The following is a 20,442-nucleotide window of genomic DNA, read 5'->3' on the forward strand; positions in this document are numbered from 1 at the left end:
AATTGACTGACTTTGAAACAATTACAGGGCCAATATATTTCCAGTAGAGGATATTTATTCATTAAAGTGACATCTTAAATTACATATATATATATATATTTCCTATCTTATGAAAACTATTACTTCATTTAAAATATTTCAAAATACATTCTTTAAATATATATATTTGAATAAATCATCTGAATCACAATAAACACTGCAGATGGCTAAACCAAGCACCTTCAATCTGCATGATTTGGCTTTCTCTAAGCAAATATGTCTTATTACAGCAGTCACGCTCTGAACGGATCATTAAATAAAGAACTTAATTGGGCAGAAAACTGTTGACACTGGCCTCGTCGAAATACTTAAGCATGTCCCTCTCTGAATCCCCCCGGGAAATCAGCGATCTGAACGGCACACAGCTCTCCAGATATCTTCCAGATCAGTCTGATAGATCACATACCTCTAGGCAGGAAGGAACCATGTTGTCTGAGGACTTGGACAATCTACATCTGCCTGTAAGTGTCCTGTCACAGGTGTACCCTTCACTCCTCCTGTCTTCATCTAGGGCTGGGCGATATATATAAAAAATATTGATATCTCGATATTGTCAAAAAAATTACGATATTCGATATATATCTCGATATGTTTGCATAAAAAAAAACGCTGAATAGAACAGCTATTGTTACAGTAAATATTTGATATTCACAATATTTTCCAATTTCACATTGTTGTCAAAATTATTGCGATATTATCGCTAATATTCAATATATCGGCCAGCCCTACTTGCTTCACTCCTTCCTAACATCCTTCTTTCCTTCCTTCACTCATCCTGCCTTCCCCCTCCTCCATCAGGCGTAGGACATCTTGCCCAGGTAGTTAGCGGGCACGTAGCCCCTCCGCCCCTCGGCCTCAGCCAGCCACCAGTCCTTGTTGCCCCCCAGGTCGCTGAACTGCAGGATGCTGACGTGCTGGTACTCCTGCAGGGTGAGCTCCTGCTCGCAGCGGGCCGTGAACGCGTACACCGCATAGAACTGGGGGGGCAAAGGTCAACGACAGGCCCGTCAGTCGCCAATAACACACTCGTCAGTCGACCTGACGGTCAAACAGTTCATTATTCCAGAGGTGAATGTTCAGAATGTGAATGTTTTACATGTTTTCTAATTAGATCAGTGCGTAAACTGAAGTTGTGTTCATGAGGTTGGTGGTTAACCAGTAGATGGCACTGTTGGTTCATAACACTGGCAGAAAAGCACGCTGGCACACACACACACTAACACCACTTGCCTATTGACTTATCTCACCCAGTGTTCATATAAACCTGAAGCAAGGTCAGACCTCCTGCCCCCCTCCTGGGGGGGCTGGATGTGGAGGTGGCTGGATGTGGAGGGGGCTGGGGGGGAGGGTGTCTGGAGGGGGCTGAGGCTGGAGGGGGCTTGGTATGGAGGGGGCTGGGGGGGGGGGTCTGGAGGGGGCTGAGGCTGGAGGGGGCTGGGTGTGGAGGGGGCTGGATGTGGAGGGGGCTGAGGCTGGATGTGGAGGGGGCTGGGTGTGGAGGGGGCTGGATGTGGAGGGGGCTGGGTGTGGAGGGGGCTGGATGTGGAGGGGGCTGGGGGGGAGGGGGCTGGGTGTGTAGGGGGCTGGGTGTGGAGGGGGCTGGATGTGGAGGGGGCTGGGTGTGGAGGGGGCTGGATGTGGAGGGGGCTGGGTGTGGAGGGGGCTGAGGCTGGAGGGGGCTGGGTGTGGAGGGGGCTGGGTGTGGAGGGGGCTGGATGTGGAGGGGGCTGGATGTGGAGGGGGCTGAGGCTGGAGGGGGCTGAGGCTGGAGGGGGCTGAGGCTGGAGGGGGCTGGGTGTGGAGGGGGCTGGGTGTGGAGGGGGCTGAGGCTGGATGTGGAGGGGGCTGGGTGTGGAGGGGGCTGGGTGTGGAGGGGGCTGGGTGTGGAGGGGGCTGAGTCTGGAGGGGGCTGGGTGTGGAGGGGGCTGGGTGTGGAGGGGGCTGGGTGTGGAGGGGGCTGAGGCTGGAGGGGGCTGGGTGTGGAGGGGGCTGGGTGTGGAGGGGGCTGGGTGTGGAGGGGGCTGAGGCTGGAGGGGGCAGAGGCTGGAGGGGGCTGGGTGTGGAGGGGGCTGGGTGTGGAGGGGGCTGGGTGTGGAGGGGGCTGGATGTGGAGGGGGCTGGGTGTGGAGGGGGCTGGGTGTGGAGGGGGCTGGATGTGGAGGGGGCTGGGTGTGGAGGGGGCTGGGTGTGGAGGGGGCTGGGGGGGGAGGATGGGGGACTGGAGAGCTGGCTTCGTCTTCTAATCATCTGCTCTATAAAGCAGCACGCCAGGTTTAACTGCCGCACTGGAATTAACGCCCCTATTTTACAGAGGAGTGCACAGCCCCACACACACACACACACACACACACAAACACGTTTGTTCTGACAAAACAGCTGAGACCCTCACCTGCTGGTCGTCCCCGTCCACACTGAGTTCCAACTCCCCCTGCAGGCCAGACAAGGTACTGCAGCTGTCAGACCCCTGCAGGCCAGACAAGGTATTGCAGCTGTCAGACCCCTGCAGGCCAGACAAGATACTGCAGCTGCCAGACAGGCTAAAACTCCTCATGCTACCGCTGCCTGACACAAACAGGCTGAGGTTGTCGAAGTCTTCGTCCAGGATGAGGGACTGGTGCTTGGGGTGGCTGTCGTGGGGGAGGGGGGTGGAGGTTGGGGTGGAGGTTTGGCTCTGGTCTCTCTGGGGGTTGTAGCGCTTCAGGAAGGTGGAGTAGGTGTAGCCTTGGGAAGCTGGGGGCGGCGTAGAGAGAGGGACGGTTACAGGTGTGCATGAGTGCATGAGTGTGTGTGTGGTCTTGTTTAACTACCCTTGTGGGGACCAAATTTAGTGATACATGAACAAATGTACCTTGTGAGTGAGTGTGTTCCAAAGAGAGAAAGAGAGAGTAAGTCAGAGAAAATTGTGTCAGAGTGAAAGAGAGAGAAAGAAAGCAAGAGAGAGCGGGGGTAAGAAAGAAGGAGAGAGAGAAAGAGAACATCCTTGTCCCTGTGGAACAACAACACCCTATCAGTACTGATTCTGCATGTAGGGTTAGGGTTAGCATGCATGCATGTAGGGTTAGCCTGCATGCATGTAGGGTGCATGCATGCATGTAGGGTGCATGCATGCATGTAGGGTTAGGATGCATGCATGGTTAGGGTTAGCATGCATGCATGTAGGGTTAGGATGCATGCATGGTTAGGGTTAGCATGCATGCATGTAGGGTTAGGGTTAGCATGCATGCATGTAGGGTTAGGGTTAGCATGCATGCATGTAGGGTTAGCATGCATGCATGGTTAGGGTTAGCATGCATGCATGCATGGTTAGGGTTAGCATGCATGCATGCATGGTTAGGGTTAGCATGCATGCATGCATGGTTAGGGTTAGCATGCATGCATGTAGGGTTAGGGTTAGCATGCATGCATGTAGGACGTCTCGGCGCCAGTGAGAGAGAATACAACAGGCTGGATTCTGCTCCACAACAACAAGGTGTTTCTCCCAGAGAGCAGATGACGGTGGCGTCCTCTCATCACATGGCACTGATATCAACCCAGAGACAAACAACCTGTGGAACAGAACAGGAGTACAGGAGTACTCCCTGATGCCTGTGAAGCACTAGGAGCAGTGTGTGTGTGTGTACACACCCACGCTGCTTAAAAAGTCTTTGGCTTATTTAAGGGCTTGTTGTTGTCGAGTACAGAGGAGTGTGTGTGTGTGAGAGAGAGAGAGAGAGAGAGAGAGAGAGAGAGAGAGAGAGAGAGAGAGAGAGAGAGAGAGAGAGAGAGAGAGTGTACTAAAGTGATTGTGTACGTGTATGAAAGTGTGTGTGTATGTGTGCGCAAGAGCGTGTGTGTGTGTTTGTGTGTGTAAGAATGTGTGTAAGCGTGTGTCCTCTCTGCGTCAGGGCTCCTCTAGGGAGCAGCTTTGTAGTGAGCTGCTCTGCTTCCAGCTCTGTGTGTTCCAAACAGCCGTCACACAGAGACCGAAAGACACGAGAGGAACGCAGGCTAACTATCTCTGGAGTCTATCCTGTCTCCCGGGAAACAAGCCAGGGAGAGGGAGGGAAGGAGAGCGGCAGAGAGAGGGTGAGACCGAGAAGGAAGAGAAGGGTGAGGGAGATTAAGAGTGAGAGACAGAGAAACAATCTTGTGTGTGTGTATCCGTGTAAGTGTGTGTGTGTAAGTGTGTATGTGAGAACAACAGAGAGAGAGAGTCAGAGTGTGTGTGTGTAAGTGTGTATGTGAGAACAACAGAGAGAGAGAGTCAGAGTGTGTGCGTCTCCCCTCCTCACCCCCAGTGTGAACCAGCCAGCGAGTGTTGCTGCCGTGGGGGTCGGTCTCCTCCAGCAGGGCCACCATGTCCCCCTCCAGCAGAGGCAGGTCCCCCTCCTGACAGCCGTTACAGTTCCTCTTCAGCAGGAACAGACGCTCCGCGCTGTGCCCCGCCCGCAGCCTGGCCCGCTGCTCCTCCGACTGGCGCTGCACCTCCGGCACCTGGGGAACGCAGATCAAACGCACCCTGCTCAGACGGGACAGGGCTGTGTGAGTGGATGTGTACTGTGTGTACTGTGTGTGTGTGTGTGTGTGTGTGTGTGTGTGTGTGTGTGTGTGTGTGTGTGTGTGTGTGTGTGTGTGTGTGTGTGTGGGAGAGGATGTGTACTGTGTGTGTGTGTGTGTGTGTGTGTGGGAGAGGATGTGTACTGTGTGTGTGTGTTAGAGGTTGTGTACTGTATGTGTGTGTGTTAGAGGTTGTGTACTGTGTGTGTGTGTGTGTGTGTGTGAGAGAGAGGTTGTGTACTGTGTGTGTGTGTGAGAGAGGTTGTGTACTGTGTGTGAGAGGTTGTGTACTGTGTGTGTGTATGAGAGGTTGTGTACTGTTTGTGTGTATATTGTGTATATGTATGTGTACTGTGCGTGTGTGAGAGAGAGGTTGTGTGTGGAGAGGAATGGAGTAGAGAGGAGAGAGCTAACAAGCTCCCTTGTGTGAGGGGTGTGTGTTGGGGGGGGGGGCCTCGGGGAAGGATACGGGTGTGATATTGCTCCACAGGGATCCTGATATGCTCCCTCTCACACACACACACACACACACACACACTGCTGTTTTACAGGAGAGCTACCTGGGGGAGTGAGGGGCTGCCAAGCGCTCTATTTAATCACCAGCCAGACTCTGCTGCATACGATAAGATCCCCAACATCACACTTTAATTGACTTTTAATTGGTTCTATTTAAAAAGGGAGGGAGGTCTTGGTGTGTGTGTGTGTGTGTGTGTGTGTGTGTGTGTGTGTGTGTGTCTGTACGAGGGGGGTTCATCGTTACACACTAGAGGAAATTCCTAAAGGAAAAACAAGAGCCTACAACAAGGATTCCCTAAATATTCTGCCTGCAGAACATAAACTATAGTTTGTATATTATTTCAGTACGGGATATATCCTATATAGATTATGTCTAGATTACAACACACACAGCAGGTGTGCCCTCATCTCTGGTCCCCGGGAACACCCCCCCCCTGCCCTGCATGTTCTAGATGTTTCCTTCCAACACACCTGATTCTAATGTATGCGTCATTACCAAGCTTCTGTTGAGCTTCATAACAATCCAATCATCTGAATCAGGTGTGCTGGAGCAGGGAAACATCTAGAACATGCAAGGCAGAGGGTCCCTGAGGACCAGGGTTGGGCAGCACTGATCTAGACCAATCGGACGGTGGCGTGAGAGGTACTTGCGCCCCATTGGTCCCCGGCCTCACCGTGGGTCTTTTGTCCCGGGTCCTTTCGAAGCTGACCTTCCTCTCCATCAGTCTCTGGGCATTGTCCCTGACGAAGGCCAGGCTGTTCAGCTCATTCAGGATGCTGCTTTGTACCTCACTGATGTTAGACAAGGGAGCCTGGACACACACACACGCTCACACACACACACGCTCACACACACACACACGCTCACACACACACACACACACGCTCACACACACGCTCACACACACACACACACGCTCACACACACACACACACACGCTCACACACACACACACGCTCACACACACACACACACACACACACACACGCTCACACACACACACACACACGCTCACACACACACGCTCACACACACACGCTCACACACACACACGCTCACACACACACACACACGTTAACATGCAGGAAAATAGAATTCATTTCAAGACACAGTACAATACTCTCCAGCGCTACAAACGATTTATATGGCGGCGATGAACGACACAATGTGGTACGTACACACACCTGCTCTCACACACACACCTGCTCTCAACCATGCACACACACACCTGCTCTCAACCATGCACACACCTGCTCTCAACCATGCACACACACACCTGCTCTCAACCATGCACACACACACACGCACACTCTCAACTGCATACATACACACACGTGCTCTCAACCATGCACACACACTCTCAACTGCATACGCAAACACACCTGCTGTCACACACACACCTGCTCTCACACACACCTGCTCTCAACCATGCGCACATGCTCTCAACTGCATACACACACACATTCTCACACACACACACTCACGGGCAGCTGCTGTATGGAGGGTGTGTGGTGGTGCGAGGTGTCCATCAGCTCTCTGAGCAGAGCGACCACACACATCACACAGCTGTCCAGGATGGAGCGGGCAGCCATGTTGAACCTCTGCAGCTCCTCCACCAGCTGGGCGTTCAGAGCCTCGTAGTCCTTCCTGGCCTGCCCCCGGCCCTGCTCCTCGCCTGGGGACGAGCTGGAGGAGGGGGAGGAGCGCTCCAGCCGGCTGCAGTAGTCCAGCAGCTTGTCGTATCGCTTCTGGATGAGCTTCTGAGGGGAGGAGAACATGACCTGGAGGGACGACAGGGGGGCGACAACCAAGCGCTCCAGACGCCGTTTCTGGAAGGAGAAGGAGAACTTTGTTACTTTTCTAATTGAATTTTGATGTAAGCAGGAAGGAGTGAGTTTAGAGATCTCAAGACAGACAGCGCTGACGATGGCACGGGCCGGGATTTGAACCGTGGTCTCGAGGTCTTTCACCTCAAGATATGATAGAGGTCAGACGAGACCCACGTAGTCGTCTTATATTGTAATTTGTCACTTACGCTACAAGCCCCATATTCGCAACATGTTGGGCCACGCCGCCATCAACAGCGCAAGACACAAACCAACGTACCTGCATTCTGACAGCGCTTCAATAGAGACTAGCTGCTAACCACTTGATACCGTTAGAAAACTGCTGCTCTGAGTGATGCAGTGTGTGAGTTTTAAAATAGTAGTTTTTGACAATCAAGTGCCACCCCAAATAAAAGACTGGCCAGAGCTGGCACCCCCAGAAATAATGTCCTGGCTACGCCCCTGGAGACACATGGTGCTCCTTATAGATCCTCGTCTGTGGCCTCAGTTCAACCACCTGCACCGCAGGCAGGGGCGTTTCTACACGGGGGCCTACAGGGGCCAGTGCCCCTGTAAAAATGTCCCTGGCCCCCCCTGTGGCCCCCCCTGAGCTGACTGAATAAAAATTAAACATTCTTTTTTTTCTTTACACGTTTTTCTTCTTCTAGTAGTCATCATGAAAGGAGGAAGGGACATTGCAGCCTTTTTTGCCCCAGTAAATAAAAAAGTTTGAAAAACATATCAAGGTATTGAGAGAGCTGAGGAGCTGGAAGAGTGAGAGCCAGAGCCGTTTGTATGATTTTAATGTAAAGCTAAATTAAAGTATTTAATGTTTAAATATCATTTGTTTCCGTTTTTTTATGTGTCCCTCTGATTAAACACTGGACCCCCCTTGCCCCCCCCCCAGTAAAATTTGTCTAGAACCGCCACTGACCGCAGGTCTATTCAAGTCACCGTACCCATTAAAATAACGATCCTTCTATTTGTCTCCACAAAGACAGGGAGGATCTCAGAATAAAAGGACCCCCTCTCCATTTCCCCTTATTTCTTAGCTAGAATGCATTAGGTCCATTACTGAATCAAAGGCCAGTGTCTATAATAGCTTTTAGGACTAATTAGAATGTAAACTAGAGAGACAAAGACGTTAGAGACAGAAAGACTGAGATGGAGACAATAAAGACAAATGCATTTAGGTTGCAATTACACTCATTTAGCAGACGATTTTACCCAGAGGGAGGAACAACGTGCACAAAGACAGAGAACAGGAGAGCCTGACCTGCTGGGGGAGAGAGGGGGAGGTGGAGGTGGAGAGAGAGAGGTGAGGAGAGAGAGGGGAGCCAGAGAGAGAGGTGAGGAGAGAGAGGTGGAGAGAGAGAGAGGGGAGGAGAGAGAGGTGAGGAGAGAGAGGTGAAGAAAAGAGAGAGGTGAAGAAGAGAGAGGTGAAGAAGAGAGAGAGGTGGAGAGAGAGAGGGGAGGAGAGAGAGGTGAGGAGAGAGAGGTGAAGAAAAGAGAGAGGTGAAGAAGAGAGAAAGGTAAAGAAGAGAGAGAAGTGGAGAGAGAGAGGGGAGGAGAGAGAGGGGAGGAGAGAGAGGTGAGGAGAGAGAGGTGAAGAAAAGAGAGAGGTGAAGAAGAGAGAGAGGTGAAGGAGAGAGAGAGGGGAGGAGAGAGAGAGGGGAGGAGAGAGAGAGGGGAGGAGAGAGAGGGGAGGAGAGAGAGGTGAGGAGAGAGAGGTGAAGAAAAGAGAGAGGTGAAGAAAAGAGAGAGGTGAAGAAGAGAGAGAGGTGAAGAAGAGAGAGAGGTGAGGAGAGAGAGGGGAGCCAGAGAGAGACATGTCTTACAAAGTGCTTGTAAGGGTCGTTTCCGTTCCTGGGCTGCAGGGTGGCGTTGGTGTCGATCTTGTCCTGGTCTCTGATGATGTTCTCCAGGTCAGGAGCATTCTGCACTGCTATTGACACCATCTCCTGCAGAAGCACACACACAGGACCCAACACCACAATCAGGAAACTGGCAACACCAGCTGAACAGAGGAGCAGATATAAGAGACAAATGCAACACTCCTTCAACTTCACATTATCACACTATTAATTCATAAGTATTTGGTTTATGTATGAAATATACCCTTAGAAGGTGAGGCTTGTTGAAAGACAGATATTTGTGTCCATGAATGACACACACCTCTATATTTATACACTATGTACTGAGGGTGTAGTAGGATTCAGACTCACTGGTGAGGGATCAGTCTATTACCTGGGTGAGTAGGTAGTCTATAGTGTCAGATCAGTCCATTACCTGGGTGTGCATCAGGTAAATGTGGATATTCTTGATCAGCAATTTGACAGCTTTCTCCAGGCATCTGAACATCTTCTCCTCCTTGTCAAACACCTCATCTCTCACCTGGAAGACGCGTTTGGAAGGAAAGGTTTACCATGCACCCTGAACCAATATTGACCTTCTCAGCATTAAAGAAAACCATGGTGGTGGAGGTGGATTATGCCGTCTGTAACCCTGCAGGACAGGAAGCATGTGACCAGGATACAGGGGAGTTATGTAACGCTGACTACAAGCTTCTTTGAGCTGGGGTTGGGTCAGGCTGTGAGTGAGGGAGTGAGAACTTAAAAAAAGAGAAAAGAGAAGAGAGAGACAAAAGAGAGAGTAAAGGAAAGACTGAGAGAGACTAAGAGAGAGAGGGAGAGATAGAAGACAGAGAGATAAAGAGAGTAAAAGAGAGAGACAGACAGACAGGTAAAGACAGACAGACAGACAGACAGGTAAAGACAGACAGACAGACAGGTAAAGACAGAGCGTCCTGTATACCTGTGGTTCGACCCCGCTCAGCAGCTTAAGATGTCCCGTCAGCCTGTCAGACTTCTTCCTGATGGAGTGCATGTTGAGCTTGTTGAACTTCACCCTTAGTGAGCCCTCGTCCTCACTCCTCCTGTACTTCATCACTGCACACGCAGAAACACCCCAGTCAGACCCTTCCCCTTCAGAAACACCCCAGTCAGACACTAACACTTCAGAAACACCCCAGTCAGACACTAACACTTCCCCTTCAGAAACACCCCAGTCAGACCCTTCCCCTTCAGAAACACCCCAGTCAGACCCTACCCCTTCAGAAACACCCCAGTCAGACACTAACCTTTCAGAAACACCCCAGTCAGACACTAACACTTCAGAAACACCCCAGTCAGACCCTTCCCCTTCAGAAACACCCCAGTCAGACACTAACCTTTCAGAAACACCCCAGTCAGACACTAACACTTCAGAAACACCCCAGTCAGACACTAACACTTCCCCTTCAGAAACACCCCAGTCAGACCCTTCCCCTTCAGAAACACCCCAGTCAGAACCTACCCCTTCAGAAACACCCCAGTCAGACACTAACACTTCAGAAACACCCCAGTCAGACACTAACCCTTCAGAAACACCCCAGTCAGACACCAACCCTTCCCCTTCAGAAACACCCCAGTCAGACACTAACCCTTCAGAAACACCCCAGTCAGACACCAACCCTTCCCCTTCAGAAACACCCCAGTCAGACACTAACCCTTCAGAAACACCCCAGTCAGACACTAACACTTCAGAAACACCCCAGTCAGACACCAACCCTTCCCCTTCAGAAACACCCCAGTCAGACACTAACCCTTCAGAAACACTTCAGTCAGAGCCTTCCCCTTCAGAAACACCCCAGTCAGAGAGTCTATCTACACTGTCTATCCACACGGTCGCAGCCTCACCTAGGTCTTTCCTCCTCTTGAACTCGTTGATGTTGACGTTGATGATCTTGGCGGCGGTAAAGGCCTGCTGCAGCGGACGGTTGTCGGGGTGGTTGTCGGGCGTGGCCTGCCAGAGCTCCCCGAGCAGCAAGGGGTATTTCATGACGCGCTGGACGGGCTTGATGAGCAGCGACCCCATGTTCAGCAAGCTGGGCTTCCCTCTGAGGCATCAACACAGCACAACATTATCTGAGGTTGAAGTGGTTGTGTACAGAAATCAATTTCCAGGAGTTAAGGCTTGTTACAGCTCATTAATAGTTTAAACCAACATTTATTCGTAAGTTTTAACTTTATTTCTGTATGAAATATGATATCATTTAGAATTCATCAAAAGGAAGAAAGAATACTCACTCTTCGTCGTATATTCGCCTGCAACATGACAAAGAAATACTCAGATCAGAACGAGAAAAGATCATCAGCAGGTCTTCTACGCAAAGAAGAAAAGTTCTCCCAGTCAAACACTCACAGAGAGAGAGGGAGAGAGACAGAGAGAGAGAGATAGGGAGAGACAGAGAGACAGGATAAATGTACACAGGAAAACAGAGAAAAAAAGAAAGCGAAAACTGTTACACAGAGTGAGATGAGAAAGAGTTAGATACACAGAAAGAGAAAGACAGAAAAATAACAAAAAAAGAGAACAGCCACTCACAGAGACAGACAGAGACATACAGAGAGACAGAGAGAGACATACAGAGAGAGAGAGAGACATACAGAGAGACAGAGAGAGAGAAGGAGAGGGATACAGAGAGAGAGAGAGACAGATAGAATGAGAGGGAAACAGAGAGCAGTCAATCACTTACTTCAGCGCGGACTCGCAGGTGAGGAAGAGTTGTCTGATGTCGTCCTCCTGTCCATAGGCCTTGAGGAGGATGTTGGCCTCCTCGTGGTGGAAGCAGTAGATCTTGTACACGTCCTCCAGCGCGGCCTTGTTCTGGATGAAAACGTCTCCTGGCAAGACAAACAAGTTGGCTATCATGTGGGACTTCTAAAGAACGAAGGGAAGGGAAGCCCACTTCTAGGCTATTTTACAGAGTTATAGAGGTATGCCACCGTTAGCAGTACTTTTCGCTAACTCTAACGCTGACAAAAAATACTATGTTCATGTCACAGGAAAGCATATCAATGTACATTAGCTACATATGATACATTATCACCTTGGCCTGTGCCCGTTTTTAGTTCCGAAAACTAGCTTCCGTCTAGTAGAAAACTAGCTAGTCGTTGTGTAGTTCTACCAGCTAGCTAGCCAGCGTTAGTAGCCACCTCCCGGAAGCCAGCTAGCTAGCTGACAAAAACTGAAATATCTGCTAAACAAACAGGGCGACACCGCGGATGTGGCCAGCTATGTTTTGATAACACCATCCTGGGCTGTACATTTTTGTCAGCTGTAGTTAGCTATGCAAGTAGCAAAATGACTTAAGATGAAGTGAAAGGAGAGGAGACTGAACAGAGTATAGAGTAGTCAGAGGGAGTCAGGTGGCTGAGCGGTGAGGGAGTCGGGCTAGTAATCCGAAGGTTGCCAGTTCGATTCCCGGTCATGCAAACTGACTTTGTGTCCTTGGGCAAGGCACTTCACCCTACTTGCCTCGGGGGGAATGTCCCTGTACTTACTGTAAGTCGTTCTGGATAAGAGCGTCTGCTAAATGACTAAATGTAGAGTAGAGCAGCTATTCCCGACCTTTTCCACAGTAAGCACACATTATAAAGAGAGGTAACCTACCTAACTACCACGGCCAGGACAGGCCTAGAACTCCCGGTAAAGTTAGAAACGTGACTTTCAATAACCAGAACAGGTTAGTTAACACTTAACGTTAGCTATTGCTCTCTGATCCCTACACTCAGATTGCACGGCTTCTCACTTTTTTTCATTGACCGATAACAAGTCGCACTCACCGGGATATTTCCCGTTTCCAGATTTTTGTTAGAAACTGAGAAAGCCATGCTACATTACATCCATAGGAAACAAATACGACAGACCGATTATTTATGTGAGTTAACATTATCTACTAGCAAGCAAGCTGACAGATAATTGAGTAACGTTATATTATAATGTAGCTCAAAATTGTTAGCTAGCTAGCCTAGCTAGCACTACAAGTTACTTTTACGGTGTGAGTTAGATACATTTTCACACATACAACACACCAAAACGTGTATATTTTTTTGGAAACTTTTGGGGGGATTTTTTTCGAAAATATATTTTCAACTTTTGGAAACATTCTTTCCACATTGTGTGTGAGAAAAAAAAACGACACAATTTTTTTTCCCCAAACTTTTTTTAACGCACAACCCAACAAACAAATTTCTATTTTTTTTTTATGAACTTTTTTAATAAACTTTTTTCACACACAACACAAACAAGTTTCTATTTTTTTATAAACTTTTTCCACACACAAAAAGTTGTACCTATGACGACAGCTTCGGGGTTGGGTTCAGCGGTGGCTTGCTGAAGCCTGTGAAGCAGCGTGGCGGACACCTCACACACCGTCTCCATGTTGGTGAACAGACGATCCACGTCCACCAGCTGCCGCAAGGACACAGAGGTCAGAGGGTCACTGTTATTAAACCAGAGGTGAACCTAGTAGCAGGGTTGTGAATGCTTCCTTGTTGTGTCTGGAGGAGACACGGCTGGGTGAATGATTAGATGGCTCATGTTTGCCTATGGAAATAGATGATGTCATTTACTATACCTGTGGGTTTTCTCTTTCTCCTACCCCTTCTCCCTCACTCATTCTCCTTCCTTCTCTCCCTCCCTCATTCTCCTTCCTTCCTTCTCTCCCTCCCTCATTCTCCTTCCTTCTCTCCCTCCCCTTCTCCCTCCATCATTCTCCTTCCTTCTCTCCCTCCCTCATTCTCCCTCCCTCATTCTCCTTCCTTCCTTCTCTCCCTCCCTCATTCTCCCTCCCTCATTTTCCTTCCTTCTCTCTCTCCCCTTGTCCCTCCCTCATTCTCCTTCCTTCTCTCCCTCCCCTTCTCCATCCCTCATTCTCCTTCCTTCTCTCCCTCCCCTTCTCCCTCCCTCATTGTCTTTCCTTCTCTCCCTCCCTCATTCTCCATCCCTCTCTCTCCCTTGAACATTTCGGCACAGCTGTTTCTAGTAGAGTACGTGTGTCTTGCTCATGAGCAGGCGTCATGCACAGACCGGATCTACCTGGTTCTCCCTCAGGGGCTTGACCACCTCTCGGACGCACAGCTCCATGTCTGTCAGGAAGTCCCTCTCGGTCTGCACCAGCTCTTGGATGACCTTCGACCTCCGGCTCATCTTCCGGAGCCGCGCCTCCTCGGGGTCGAGGCAGGGGGAGGTGAGGGTCGACATGTCGTGAGGAGACATTTTCTCTGGGGGGGGCGAGAGAGAGAGAGGGGAGAGAGACATTGGCATCCAGAAACAGGATCCCCATGCATCATAGTCCCATTCAATCACTTAATTAATTCACTTACATTATCATTATACAAACTAATCATATTCATGAAGAGGTAACAGAAACACTATGAGCAAAACATAACGGCATAGCCTGCTTACAAGAGCAGTTTTTATCCCTGAGAAAACGTACGCCCGCCCGCCTGCCTGCCTGTCTGTCTGTCTGTCTGTCTGCCTGTCCATCCGCCCGTCCGTCTGTCTGCTGTCATTTTTTTTAACGGAGATCTAATTGTTTTGAGCGAGTGCCAAACAGCCTCACTTAGCATGCCACTCAGGTACCTTCCTCCCCCTCCTCCACATCCTCCCCCCCTCTCTCCTTTTCTCTTTCTTTATCGCTCTGCACTCTAATCAGTCCCTGGCTGCTCTGTGCTTTGCATCGCAGGCAGGCAGGGAGAGAAAAAATGAAGAGGGAGTGTGTGAGACAGTGAGGGAAGAGAATCAGAGGTAAATGTTCAGGGAAGAGAGAGATTTCCTTTGCCAGTTAATTGCCTTTACGCATCCCTTCCGCATATCTGGAGAGAGAGAGAGAGAGAGAGAGAGAGAGAGAGAGAGAGAAAGGAGAGAGGGGAGCCTGGAGCCTGTGTTGGGTTAGGGGAACTAATCGTCTCGCTGATGTAATGCCACGGTGTGCGCAGGCATTCCATCTGCTCCAGCTGGGGACATGCACCTGACACACACACATATACACACACAAACACGCATACACACACACATACTCACAGATACACACACACTGAAACACACGTACACACACATGCAAACACACACACGCACGCAATACTGCACCCCCCAGGCTTTTCTGCAGTCTTGTGCATGTCACAATCTGAACAAACAAACACTCCCACACACAGCATGCTCATGTTTACAAACCAGCACATACACACACTCACATACACCACACACACACACACACACACACACACACACACACACACACAGCATGCTCATGTTTACAAACCAGCAGTACCAAGCCTCGCTCATACCTCTCAGCCCTTCACACACACACACACACACACACACACACACACACACACACACACAGATGGAGGTAGAGAGAGACTGAGAGGGAGAGAGAGGATATCCATTTAAAAAGCTATTATGAGGTGATATTAGGCCTTTCTCTGAGAAGGCAAACAAAAACAACGGACTTGTCAATCCCTCTGAAGCTGAGAGGGATGGCTTAAGTCACACACCTCAGCCTCTCCACCTATCAGGTTACAGGGTCTACAAACTAACTCTTCCTCGTCCATTTACTGCTAGTGTCAGGTGTTTCTGAGAAATTTAAAACTTTGTACACCTAAAAAAACATAAGTGAATCCAGTTAATGTTAATTGTGTCCTCGTGGGAATTCTCCTCCTGAAGACTAGCCTGGCTAACAGGGACCTCACAACAAACACTTTTAATTTGCTACCTTCTTAACTTGCACTCTTCCTATGACCGTGTCATTGATAAAGACAACATAACCCCACGACCCCAGTGATTGATGGCGCTCACACTGAGCAGGTTTGGTGTTCCTGCGCCCTGCAGTCTGGTGGTTTGGTGTTCCTGCGCCCTGCAGTCTGGTGGTTTGGTGTTCCTGCGCCCTGCAGTCTGGTTGCAGGGCGGGGAGTGTCACGGGGAAGGCGATACGTCCGCTCTTTCACCAGAGCAGCCGCAGAGCAGCCGGGCAACGGAAAGCTCTCCAGAACAAGAGCTCCGCTGCGGGATCACGTTTCCCGACACAGCACACCACCATGTCTCCTCTCACCAGAACAATGCCGGCCGCTGTCTTCAGAAGGAAAAAAACCCAGGGATGGATGAAATCCAGTGGAAAGATACTAATACCTGGGGTGTGTTTATAGAAGACAAGGCATGGGGGTTGTGAAGGACCGAGGGAAGAGGTTTGGTGGAAAGTTTGACTGCAAATTGAGAGGTTGTAGGTTGTGATTTTCCTCCTGTTTGATAAAAAGCTTCTCTGAAAAACAATCTCGCTGTTTGTTATTCGTAGCCGCCTCGCTGTAGTCGCGCTTCTCTGATCAACTCAGCGAAATGCCAACGGAACACAACAATGGCAGTACAGTTGATCAGACTGGCTTTTTACACACGGTGAAACAGAACCAAGGCTTCTGAATTCAGCCGGTAGTAACTGACAGTTACAAGTTTGTTCTTCGTTTTAATGTTTCATTACTAAGCGTCTAGGTGGGGATGGTGATGATAGGGGTCCCATGTGTTTATACTGACCTAACAGAGCTAGTGACTCAAACTACAACAAAGGGCTTTTATAAAGACACCACATAGACACACTTGCACAGAAGGCGTACTGTCACTAGGAAAAAACTGTTTGAACACTGTTCATCCTCCATTTGGACTGGACAGTATAACATCCAACTGTCAGTCCATCGTAATACAGCAGAGAGGCAGTTCTTCCACAGTGTCTGGTGCCATCGAAAGTGGCGTCCATTTTGTTTTGTTTTTATGACCATATCTACAGCTAGTTGCCATGACCTTGTGGCTTGACAAACCTGTTTATCATGGGAACGCACTGTTCAGGAACCAGTCTTGAATTTCCTCATTCAATGAAGTCACCTTTCATGTCAATATTTGCACATGCTAATACCGTACCACAGCACTTTAAATCATACAGCTGCTGCTCTCTTTGTGATACATTTAACCGCCGTTCAATAAAATAAAATAAAAACTGGTATTGACACATTATAAGTACAACACTGAAAAGCCCCTGATCCAATTAACTCATTTTCGATTCTGTTTGAATACAGTTTTTGCCAATTATTGTAGGTGGAGCTCTTTGAGAGGGTTGGCTGGTGGAGGTTTACTCTGGACAAGGCCCTGCAGGGTTTGGACTCTGTGCTAGGAGGATGGTTCCTCTGAGCCCTGCAGGGTTTGGACTCTGTGCTAGGAGGATGGTTCCTCTGAGCCCTGCAGGGTTTGGACTCTGTGCTAGGAGGATGGTTCCTCTGAGCCCTGCAGGGTTTGGACTCTGTGCTAGGAGGATGGTTCCTCTGAGCCCTGCAGGGTTTGGACTCTGTGCTAGTAGGATGGTTCCTCTGAGCCCTGCAGGGTTTGGACTCTGTGCTAGGAGGATGGTTCCTCTGAGCCCTGCTGGGTTTGGACTCTGTGCTAGGAGGATGGTTCCTCTGAGCCCTGCAGGGTTTGGACTCTGTGCTAGGAGGATGGTTCCTCTGAGTCCTGCAGGATGAGCAGACCATCCTGACAGTCTTAGTGTGAGACTGGGTTCAGTTTAGTCACCTTTTACTCACCCCCCTTAGGGGCACTGTGTTCTGCAGCATGGGAGTTTGTGTCACTCACCACCGCATTACAACTGTCTAAAACAGTTAAGTGGTTGGCTTGGCTACCACAACGGCCAGATTCTCAATTCTTAATCATTTTTGTTCTTGTTGTCATTATTGAGGAAGGTTTGCAGGTGATTGATGACGATGCAGGTCAGAAGTGAACAGTCTGGCTTCCGACACATTCCCACAATGGCCCCATAACCTAACCACCGTAAACTTGGGTGTTCATTGTTCATTGACTCGTGTGGAACGCGAGGGAACCAGTGACACTGGAAAATCTCCACAGCTTGAAGTGAAGCGTTTGTGTTTCCCGAGGGCAGCGACAGACACAGGTACAGCCCGAAGGTTGGCATTCCTGCTGGGTGACAGATGACAGTGTCTGAGAGGACACTGACGTCTCCCTATGATAAACCGTGTCAGCTGTTAGCTACGGAGAAGTAGCTGACTGCAGGATTCTTCTGCCTGTGCAATCTGCCAGTTCCTCCCACCGCCCTCATTCACGGTTTCTATAGCAACACTTTTTTTATCGGCTGAATCATCAGCAAACTATTGTGTCCACAGTGGTTACTTGTTTTACGGAAGGTTGTGGCTCATTGGTTAGAGAATTTTACTGCAGATTAAGAGGTTCTAGTTTTAAATACCCCCCGTACTGTACGCTGCTTTGGATAAAAGTGTAAGTAAATTAAAAACATAAATAAAACATTTTGGAGGATGAGGTTGGTGGACTGTTGGGTGAATGTTTATTAACTTTAACCCCTACAAAACCAGAATATTTTTTCCCAATGACGTAATTGAGAAGGTACAGGTCATGTGACCTGACCAGCAGATAGTTCTGTACCGCAACATCAGAGTCCAAACCCACGCACGTCTCATAATGACTTCATGGATGACATTGCTTTTACTGCTGATAATAAAAGTCCTGTGAAACATTATAAAAAGTCGCCGATAGTAAAAGTCCCTGTGTCAGAGGCAGGCAAAAGGTCACTTCCACTGGATTTGTTTACCTCCAGGCCAGATAGCTAGATACACACAGAGGCTCTTCTGAAGGGGGGCAGGTAGCTAGCCCCATACACAGGCTCTGTCCTCTGGGGTGGGGCAGGCCAGGTATCTAGCTCTGGGGTGGGTTGGGTGAGGGGGGGGCCTGGGAGCATGCTTTGCATATGGTGACCTCATCCCTGAGGGCTGGTCTGTGCCTCAGCCCAGCTCTCCGTCTGGCACATAACAACACAACAGGTGCTCCCCGCAGCCATAGCTACAGAGCCTGTCGCTGTGTGTGCGTGTGTGTGTGTGTCAGCCCCAGCCTCTGTCCTCGTCTCATTTATGCCCTCAAGTCACAGGTGTTGCTCAGGAATCTAACAACGCTCACAGTAGCTAACGTCTAAAGAGATTGACCAGGTCTCCGTCTCAAAAGAGGATTTTCACCAAGGTTGAAAGGTTGCCTGGTTGACTAAAACGTACAGACTTTGCAGTAATATTATTAAGAGAAAAGATGTTGGTCTGAGACCTTGAAGAGATGGTGTGGAGTCTCACTCTTGCAGCTCTGTAGAGATTGTTGCCATAGTTGTGACCTCGAGGGAGGTCATTAACAGGATCCCAACCGTAAAGTTCAACACGGTACTTTTGCCCCTCCCCTTTCAGCTTCGCCCCCGGTTTCCTGTACTCTAGTTTGTATTCCAACCGGCACGCGATCCTTACCTATCAGTTTGGCGCTGTACTCTGTCTTGTCAGACTGTGTCCTCCTGACCAGGGTTCCAAGGTTCACGTCCCCCTTGCTCGCATCGTCGCTCACGATCGTGTCGGTCTTCCTTCTCTCCAGGTATCGCAAAAACACTGGCCGGTTCCTCCTTTTGATCACCTTCTCTTTCTCCTTCCCGCTGCCCTCCATGGTGCAGGGCCCTGGTCTGTGGTGATATATCCGTTGGGCCGGCGGAGAAAGCGAGGGAGAGGAAGAGAGGGAGAGAGAGGGAGAGAGAGTGTGGGAAGTCCAACAGGTGCACTCCTCTGCTTAATTTACACAGACCGGCAACTCAGCTCAGGTGCAGCCTGTGGCTCCTCCCCCTACCTGTTACAGGAGAGCCTCATAGCCTCGCCCCTTCCCTGCTAAGCGATACCTTCCTCCAGAGGCTACGGTATACACAGAGACAGCGACGGGGAGAGAGAGAGAAAAGAGAGAGAGAGAGAGGAAGAGAGAGGGAGAGAGAGGAAGAGAGAGGGAGAGAGGTATAGACAGAGAGAGAGAGGTAGAGAGAGAGAGAGAGAGAGAGAGAGAGAGAGAGAGAGAGAGAGAGAGAGAGAGAGAGAGAGAGAGAGAGAGAGAGAGAGAGAGAGAGAGAGAGAGAAAACAGAAAGACAGACAGACAGACAGAGAAACAGAACATTTCGTAAGTTTTATGATTTTACTGTGCCAATGTCTCATACAGTAGAGGGTCCACAGAAAGAGAAAGACTTTGCATGAATGTTCTGTAACATGTAAATGATCAGGTGTGCTATGCAGCTCGATGTGTAATTCACTAGTAAGTACTGTAGTGATTGACAACCTTTTGTATTTTTTTTTTTTTAAAGTTCCCTTGTCAATGCTCATGCGATAGTTTACCTCACTGTCAAATTAGCTCTACAAATTCAACAAGTGGGCTGTGGAGAGAGCATTCACTTCAACATCTGCTCTGCTGGTCACTGGATCAGATGCTTCACTGGATCAGATGCTTCACTGGATCAGGTGCTTCACTGGATCAGATGCCTCACTGGATCAGATGCTTCACTGGATCAGATGCTTCACTGGATCAGATGCTTCACTGGATCAGATGCTTCTCTGGATCAGATGCTTCACTGGATCAGATGCTTCACTGGATCAGGTGCTTCACTGGATCAGATGCCTCACTGGATCAGATGCCTCACTGGATCAGATGCTTCACTGGATCAGATGCTTCACTGGATCAGATGCTTCTCTGGATCAGATGCTTCTCTGGATCAGATGCTTCACTGGATCAGATGCTTCAATGCGGGCCCTGAGGACACACAACACAAAGTGCATGAATATGCCTGTTCA

At 49.5% G+C, this 20,442-nt stretch overlaps 1 protein-coding gene across 2 annotated transcripts; it reads right to left on the bottom strand.

Annotated features, from left to right (window-relative positions):
- Positions 1-37: 37 nt before the first annotated feature.
- arhgef38 (Rho guanine nucleotide exchange factor (GEF) 38) lies at positions 38-20,118 on the bottom strand. 2 transcript variants are annotated; one of them, XM_062478830.1, is made up of 16 exons: positions 19,990-20,118; positions 19,459-19,520; positions 19,092-19,297; positions 13,840-14,024; positions 13,095-13,212; positions 11,495-11,642; positions 11,046-11,063; positions 10,656-10,855; positions 9,733-9,866; positions 9,208-9,312; positions 8,757-8,879; positions 6,577-6,921; positions 5,766-5,903; positions 4,311-4,512; positions 2,429-2,769; positions 38-1,016 (listed from the first exon to the last, which is right to left on the bottom strand). In XM_062478830.1, the coding sequence occupies exons 2-16, from the start codon at positions 19,476-19,478 to the stop codon at positions 834-836; spliced, it is 2,466 nt and encodes an 821-aa protein (XP_062334814.1). In that variant the 5' UTR covers positions 19,479-19,520; positions 19,990-20,118; the 3' UTR covers positions 38-833. The 2 variants fall into 2 exon arrangements, with proteins under 2 accessions (XP_062334814.1, XP_062334815.1); XM_062478831.1 differs by lacking the exons at positions 38-1,016; positions 2,429-2,769 and adding an exon at positions 3,874-4,048.
- Between the last annotated feature and the right edge of the window lie 324 nt (positions 20,119-20,442).

Source organism: Osmerus eperlanus, chromosome 14, assembly GCF_963692335.1.
Source record: "Osmerus eperlanus chromosome 14, fOsmEpe2.1, whole genome shotgun sequence".
In the NCBI taxonomy this organism is placed as follows: Eukaryota; Metazoa; Chordata; class Actinopteri; order Osmeriformes; family Osmeridae; genus Osmerus; species Osmerus eperlanus.